This window comes from Pinus tabuliformis, chromosome 8, assembly GCF_031772625.1.
Source record: "Pinus tabuliformis cultivar Carrire ecotype Pingquan chromosome 8, CPIR1, whole genome shotgun sequence".
NCBI lineage: Eukaryota > Viridiplantae > Streptophyta > Pinopsida > Pinales > Pinaceae > Pinus > Pinus tabuliformis.
The window spans coordinates 164,084,159-164,092,571 of NC_142294.1; the positions used below are offsets into that span (position 1 = coordinate 164,084,159).

At 45.3% G+C, this 8,413-nt stretch overlaps 1 protein-coding gene across 1 annotated transcript; it reads right to left on the bottom strand.

Annotated features, from left to right (window-relative positions):
• Positions 1-825: 825 nt before the first annotated feature.
• Positions 826-6,302, bottom strand: LOC149234651 (uncharacterized). Its single transcript, XM_089368331.1, has 2 exons — positions 5,771-6,302; positions 826-4,901 (listed from the first exon to the last, which is right to left on the bottom strand). The coding sequence occupies exons 1-2, from the start codon at positions 6,300-6,302 to the stop codon at positions 826-828; spliced, it is 4,608 nt and encodes a 1,535-aa protein (XP_089224457.1).
• Between the last annotated feature and the right edge of the window lie 2,111 nt (positions 6,303-8,413).

Genomic DNA, 8,413 nt, shown 5'->3' on the forward strand with positions numbered 1-8,413 from the left:
TCATAAAGGTGTGCGCTTTGCAAAGTGTGCATTCACTGTTTGTAATGACATTTTCGAGGGGATTTGGAGCAGGCTCCTGAGCTCCCTGCTGGTGCTGCTGGTCCTCCATTTCTTCAATCTTGGGGAGGGAACGAACGGGCTGGTGGTGCAGGGAGGGACGATTTCTGGGGGAGGAGGCGATGAAGGGAAGAGACAGGGAGGAGGAGAGCAGGACTGGGGCCAGATGAGAGGAGCAGGGAGACGAGGGAGCGTATGAGGGGAGGGGAAAGTGCTGACACAACCAAACAACCAGATTGTTAGTATAAAACGAAACACTGAGATTAAAAATGCGTGAGTATACCGCTGATGGAGGACGAGATCCGATCTCCAGGTGGTTGCGCCCGTCTTCAAGATAATGACTGTGCAGGGAGAAGGCACCAGCAATGCCCAACGAGACAGAGAAAGATGGAATTGCAGGGGGGGGGTATTCTGCTATAAATAGAGGGAGAGAGGCAGCTTGAGCGGGAGGTCCAGTGATGATCAAATCGGATCCTGAAGTGACTATGAGGCCAGATGGAGATTTTACTGCACGCGATGAAGATATTGGAATGATTGCCGTCTGAGCAGAGCCTGAGGTTGGCGGCGGGGTGCGGATATGACACTAAGTCGAGGCTGAGAGAGGTGACCTGAACGTTCACAGGGGGGCGGTTCTGAAAGAGGAGGGACGGAATGGTGCAGTCGAGGAGATTTGATAGAAGGTGAAGCGATTTGGGGATTGGCGTAGTTCGAGAGAGATGGAGTCTGAGGTGGCTCAGAGTCTGAGGATTGGGAGGTGCACAAATTTTTTTAAGGAATGGCTTTGTCATAGTGCTGATCATTTTCTCTGACTTGGCCGACCTGTCTAGTGGTTGCCTTGTTGGCCTGTTCGTCAGCCTCTCTGTTGCTGCTCCTTAGCACATGTTTAAAAGTGGCTCCATTTAGATCTCTTATGTTGTCGTTGATCCTGGCTTTGATGTTGTTCAGTGCAGCTTGCTTGAAATCCTTCCCCGAAACCATGGCAGCTATAATAATGGCTGAGTCTCCTATTATGAGCGGATTTTGTAGCCCAAGGTTCTTCAGAATGGAGGTTCCCAGGAGAAGACTATAGGCCTCGGCCCTGTTGTTGGACATCATGCCCAATCCCCACTCATAAGTTACTATATTCTTGCCTTGGTGATCTTTGATGACTCCTCCTGCGCCTGCCTGACCCGGATTATTTTTTGAGGCCCCATCGAACTGGAGAGAGGGCCTCTTTTGGTTTTGGATCCATTCTCTGATTTCCTCATTAGAGCCTCTTAGCTTCCAATCAATCTTTTTCTGACCTGTGTTAGCTGCTTTGAAGTTCCTTGTTTCGTAATTGAATTTTCCCATCCATTCTGTTTCCACTGGGTTTCCGGATTCTTGATCTGAATGAGCTATTCCATTAGCGCTGATGGTCTCCGAGATGAGAGCAATTGTTTTTGCAAGAGTGCTTGAGATGCTGGCCTTTTCATTGTTAAAGATGCTTTTGTTTCGGGCATTCCAGATTTGCCAACAGAGGGTAGGAGGGATACTATTCCACAGTCTTTTGGCAAGGGTTTTGTTTTTCTTGGGGTAAGGATAGCTGTTCCCCCAATTTTTTTGGAGGAGGTTGATTTGAGTGGGCAATTCACCTGTTCTTAACGGGCTAATAATGAGCTTCCAGCAGTTTCGGGCGAAGGAGCATTCTAGGAAAAGATGATTGATGCTTTCTTCAGCAGCTCTACACAGGCAGCATATTGAAGGACCGAGGATGCCTTTCTTCCTTAGGTTTTCTGCTGTGAGGATTTTGCTTTTGAGGAGCGTCCAATTGAAAAATTTGATCTTTGGGATACATTCCGGATTCCAAGCCACTTTGTGGAGAGGCCAATTATTGATTGCTGTGGCATTTTGAAGGATTTTGTATCCTTCTTTGACTGTGTAGATTCCTCCATTGGGGTCCCAGACATACTTGTCCTCGGATGTACTGTTGAGAGGAGCTGCCCCTGAGAGAGATAGCTTGAGGTCGACCCACGGGTCCCTTAGGTTGTTTGGGAGGGGGAGATACTTCCAGCCCAGCCACCTGTTTTGCTCCCAAGAGGAGATGTCAAATAGAGTCTTAAGATTTTTACCTTCCATCCACAATTGCAGCGGTCTGAGATTTGGGGAAGTTTCCCTTGCTTCAGTGCCCATTATGCGGTCAGTCCAAATGTTGATGTCTTTTCCACTGCCCGGAGCTCTTGAGATGTAATCTTTGAAGTGGGGGAGAGTTTTTTTTATGAGTTTCCAGACTGGGGTACACTGTCTATCAACAATAGATTCTGAAAGGATATTGGAGTTGGGGCCGTTCAGGTATTTTCTTTTGATTGCTTCAGTCCACCAGGCACCTTTTTCGTTGAGGATTCTCCAGATCAGCTTGAAGCCCATGGCCATGTTGGCTAGCCTTGGGATTCTTATTCCTAGCCCTCCTTTTTCGAAAGGTAAAATAACCTGGTCCCATTTTACAAGGCTGAATTTTTTGGAGTCCTGCCTTCCTCCCTGCCACAAGAAGCTCCTGATGATTAATTCCATGTGTTTGTGAATACTAGCCGGGGCGAGAGTGGTTGCAAACTGATATATGGGGAGGGCTGAGAGGATAGCTTTTATGAGAATTGTTCTTCCGGCCAGGTTGAGCCAGGACACACCCCAACTCTGAAGTTTCCCTCTCAGCTTCTCTATTAGGTTCGCCCAGATTTCAGTTTTGACCGATTCCTTTGCAAGAGGCAATCCCAGATACATGAAATGACTCCAGTTCATTTGGGCAGGGATGTCCAAGATTGAGGAGATTCTCTGAATAATCTGCCTGGGAACGTTCCAGGTGTACATCTTGCACTTATTGTTATTTAGCTTTCCTCCAGACACTAGAAGAAAGAGATCTAACGTTTGCTTGAACCTTCTTGCCATGAGACTGGAAGCTCCTCCAATTAGGAGGGTGTCATCGGCGAAGAGGGAATGGTTTATCCCCTTGATTCCACGCACTATGCTGATACCTGTGATTTCTTTTTGCCTGCGTAGATTTTCCAGGTGTATACTTAACGTTTCGGCCATAATAATGTAGAGGAATGGGGAGAGCGGGCAGCCTTGTCTCAGACCCCTTGAGCTTCTGAAGTAGTTGCTTGGCCTGCCATTAATCAGAGGGGCTGTCCAGGGGAGTGAGATACATTCCATAATCCTGCTGATGAAGGTGCTGGAAATCCCAAATTTCTCAAGGGTTGCCTTGAGGAATTGATGACTTACTCTATCAAATGCATTAGCCATGTCTAGCTTAATAATCATACCCTTTTCCTTTCTGTTTATACTGCTGTGGATTGCCTCCTGAATAAGGATGACGTTGTCTGAGATTTGTCTTCTGGGGACGAAGCCTCCTTGGTTCTCAGAGATGAGGGAGGGGAGGAGCTTTTTTAGCCTATTGGCTAGGATTTTGGTGATAATTTTATAGGAGACATTACACAGAGAGATTGGGCGGAATCTATCAAAGGATTGAGGGTTGGGATCCTTGGGGATAAGGGCTAGGTGAGAAGATTTGATGTTGTTCCCCATTTTGCATTTTGAGAAGAAGTTCTTTACCATTCTAATGAAGTCTTTCTTGATAATATCCCAATGGTTCCTGTAGAATGCCACTGTGAACCCGTCCGGGCCCGGTGCCTTGTCCTGTGCCATGCTGAAAACCGACCCCTCAATTTCCTCTGTCGTGACCTCTTGATCCAGCTCGTTGTTTTGGTCCGCTGAGATTTTGTTTTCGATTAGGCTGAGGAATTCCGCATTATCGATGGGCTGATTGTCTGCGGTTAGGAGGGCGCAGAAGTGTCTAGAGGCAGCTTCTTTTATTTCCTCTTGATCCCTGAGCTCTCTTCCATCCATCAAGATTTTCTCAATATGATTCCCTGCCCTCCTGAGTTTTAGGCTGTTATGGAAGAAGGAAGTATTTTTGTCGCCTGCTTTGAGCCAGAGGCAGCGAGACTTTTGTCTCTGTTCTTCTTCTTCCATCCTATTCTGTTTATACAGTTCTTTATATATTTCATTCTCTTTGGCCTGATCTTCCTCAGTGTATTGAATTCGCTCCTTTTCCTGGCTCCATTGTTCCAGCTGTGCTTGGAGGTCCGTTCTTTTTTTATTTTCCTCTGCGGCATGGTTTTTTGCCCAGCATTTAATAACAGTCCTGAGTGATTTAATCTTAGCCTCCCAGATATAATGGGGCGATCCTATTACTTCTTTTGCCCACTGCTCCTTAATCAGATTTCGAAATTCTTCTTTGCTGTCCCATGCCTTGTTGTATTTGAAGGGGAGAGGCCCCAGGTTCTTCCCTTTATCTAAAATCAAGGCCACAGGTTTATGATCTGAAATGAAACCATGGATGATTTTGCTTTGGATATTTGAAAATCTTGCCACTGTTCTGTCCTGAACGAGAATTCGGTCTAGTCGCTCCTTTATGTTGTTATTGCCAGTCCTCTTATTGCTCCAGGTGAATCTCCCGTTGTGCGGAGGGATATCCACTAGGTTATGGGTTTGGATTATTGCTTCTAGAGAGTCTCTTGAAGGGTCAGCATAGTAGTTTCCTCCCAATTTCTCATCTGCATTCCTTATAAGGTTTAGGTCACCTCCAAGGAAAATGTTCCTTCCTTGAACTGTCATGAGGTCTGAAGTTATTGAATCCCAGCATGCAGCTTTGTCCCTATAATGGTTAGGGGCGTATATGTTGTATATTGAGTATTCCTCTTTTGAGGCTTTATTTTGTATGTCTGTTCTGGCCCACCAGCTATAAGACTTTTGCTCTTTGAGATCCCATTTGCTTTTATCCCATAGTGTTCCTATGCCTCCTGAGGCTCCAGCTGCACTTATTGCTATACCTGCGTATCTTTTGCTTTTTTTTATATGACATTGAAATTCTTGTTCCGTGATTTTGGTCTCCTGTAGTAGGAGAAGGTCTGGAAGTTCAGATTTGAGTAGGTCCCGGACTGCATTTGTTTTTAGGGAGGAGCCCATCCCCCTACAATTCCAGGAGACCAAAATCATCATTTACCATGCTTGGTGTTTGCCCCGCTTTTCTCTTTCATTTTTTCTCCGCTTCCTTTTGTTTTGTCTAGGAATGTATCCATTGGTTGCTGCATTCCGGTGGCCATTTCTTTTGCAGCGTTTTCATCTCTAATCTCTTTGTTAGACTTCCTTCCAACTTTTCTGGGGGGATCTGTGGAGGGGTTGTTTTCCTTTGATTTGTTTCTGGTTAAGATTCTTTCCACTGTTGGGGGAGGAGAGGTCTGGGGGAGGGTTTCAGGGGCAGAGATAACGATCCCTCGGGGGGAAGGGGGGTCTTCCGTGGACAGGGTTTCAAAGGGGTTGGAGGAGGAGGGAAAAGAAGGGCCGGAGCCGGAGGGATGGGAAGGATGGGAGGAGTTTTCAGGGGGATCCTTTGAGCTTGGGCCTGAAGGAGGGTTTGATTTTTTCTTTTTGACGTGCTCCCAGACTCCCTCAGGGGTTTCTACATTGCCTTCAGGAACATTTGTTTTAGATTTGCTACATCTATTAGCGAAGTGCCCATATTCATGACATACCTTGCACTTGAAGGGTAGTTGCTCGTAGTCCACTTGCTGAATGTGCGTCCATTGATCAACTTTAAGTTTGATTGCTTCCGGCAGGCCTTTCCCCAGATCTACTTCGACACATATCCTCGCGCATGCATGCATGTTTTCTTTCGGTTCTGATCTGTCAATATATTTGCCAACTGCGTTCCCTATGGCTTTGACGGACTCATCCCCCCAGCAGTGAAGCGGCAAGTGGGGCAGTCGAACCCAGACGGGAACAACATTGGGGACATCCATTTCTGGATCAAAGTCTGGCGTCCATCTGTTTAAATAGAGACCCCGGGAGTCCATGAAATAGGGGCCGTTCCTGAAGATGAGATTCCTGTCTTCCGTTGATTCGAAAAGAAAGGTGTAAAATCCTCTGCCACAAAACCTGATTGCTATTTTCCCTTGCACCATCGAGTTCCAGTTTCTCTCGACCCATCTCTGGACTGATCTTGGGGAGGGCCACAGTCCCGTGAACTGGCCGACCAGGCCTCTTTCTGCTAAGGAAATTGCTGCTCTCCTTGGAAGGGAGGGAGGTAGAGCTACTTCTGGTATTTCGTCTAGCTTCTTGATGAACTTGGAGGCTGTTGGACGGATTTTCCCGGCTGCGCTCTCAGGAATAAGGGAGGCAAACAGCTTCTCGAAGTCTTCTGGATCCTGAGGCGGGGGATCCATTTCTGCCATGTGAGCATGCGATGGGGAAGGGCAGAAGGCCCAGGATCGGAGATGGGGAGGCCAGCAGGGGATGGAAGCGGGCCTAGCAGCCGCGCTGCCAGGCGCAGGGGCGCGGGAGCGAAGTCGGAGGGTCTAGGTCACGCGCTGCAGCGATCGCCAGAGCTCATTTTTTCTAGATCGCGTTTTGAAATATTAAAAAATATAAAGATTATACATAAAATATATAATAAATTTTCACTTCACAATTTATATTTTTTTTTGAAATAAATCTTATATATTTACATATTAAAAATGTAAAAGCAAAAATAAATGGTAAACAAAAATTATTTTAATATATTATAAATAAATGTTATTAAAAACATACGCATCTATGCAAATATAGCATTTTCCATGCATGAGTACTCTTTGCAAAAAAATTCATAAAAGTCATTGTAGTGAATAAATTGCCATCCACTAAGCAATCATTTGGTAAGTTCCACAATATAAAATTTTCTTTTGTTTTTCCACCTACAAAATAATGTTAGTAATGATAAATACTAATAATTATTTAACAATGATAAATTATAACCTAGTAAATTTCATATAAAATAATAATTTAAAATTATTATTGAAATTATAAAATTTATATATAATTTTTTTTTTCTCAGTAAAGACTAAATTTATTAAGTAAACGTATGGTACAAAAAGAGCTTACAATCAAGAGAGACAAGAACGTAGGCAGCGGGAAAGGATAGGCTATCCACCTCGGCTCCTAAGAGAAGAAGAGAAGAGAGCAGAACTGAGCATGAAGAAGCAAGAGGAACAGAGGAGCAGGAACAGAACATAAGATTCTACCCAACATGTGTAGAATCGACTATTCGACATTTTTTCCCTTTATTTTTACCAACTTTGACCCAATCAAGAGAAATTTGCTGGGATGGCATGATTTGCAAACTGAGATGTGCTGGTGGAGAGGCCTCCTTGTCTGAATCCGAGGTGGAGGATTCATGATTCCTTTACTGTGAGACTGGGAGAACAGGCGGATCCACAGGACCAATCGTTGGCGGATCCTGTGCTGGCTCTGCTGCTAGTCCTTCCATATTCTCTTCTTCTTCATCCGAGCTGGAGTCAAAATCGTCCATGGGGGTAGGATCATGTGGCTTCCAGCTTTTGGATTTTTGTTTATGAATGGATTTCTTCCTTTGGGCCGGTATTGTGGGACAAGAGCTTTGGAGGTGTCCTGTATGATGGCAATTTCGGCAGCGAAAAGCTGTGTTCTCGTAATCCAAGGTTTGAGTCCAATGGAAGTCTCCAATTTTGAGATTAATCTGGTCCGGGAGACCTTTACTCATATCTATTTCTGCACAAATTATGGCAAAGGTGTATAAACCTTTTTCCCCTCTAGTGATGTCTGTGTCTAGGAAGCGGCCTAGAGAATCGCCAATCCCTTGGAATACAGCAAAGTGCCATAGATGCGCCGGGAGATTTGGAAGTCTGACCCAGATGGGAAGTTTAGTGATGACTGTTGTAGAAGGATCAAAATCTGGGAACCAAGGGGTGAGGAATAGGCCAGCTGCACCCCAAAACCATGGGCCATCAGTTAAGGCTTTTTGATAGTCCTCACCGAAAGCAAACACTACGATGAAGAAGCCCTTTGAGCATAACAGAACCTTGCAGTTGTTGGTCCAGTTAGAGTGAAGCCATTGGTAGAGGTCTGTTGTGCGTGGCCATAACCCATTGAACCTGCAGATAATGGCATGTTCAACAAAATTTTGAGTTTTCTCATCCAACGATGGATGCTTTATGTCAATGGAGGGGGTTTCTTCCAGTTTGTCCACCAGGAAGGGCTTGGGAGCCTGAGCTGGTGGAGCTGTTCTCTTAGGCAGCTGAGCATGGACAACGTCCTTGTATGAAAATGCCCCAACTGAGGAGGACTGTTCCCCAACTCCCCCTTTCAAACGAAAGGTAAAAACAATAGAAGCATTTCTCTTAATGTTGTAAAAATACAGGGTTTAAGATCCTCAAGCTGTTTACCTTCATAGATAAGTCGATGAGCTGCAGATGGAATCCCCAACTTGAGTTCTAGAGCCAGCTTGAGGTCTTGCACTTGATCCGACGCTCTCACCCATTGTAGCAGCATT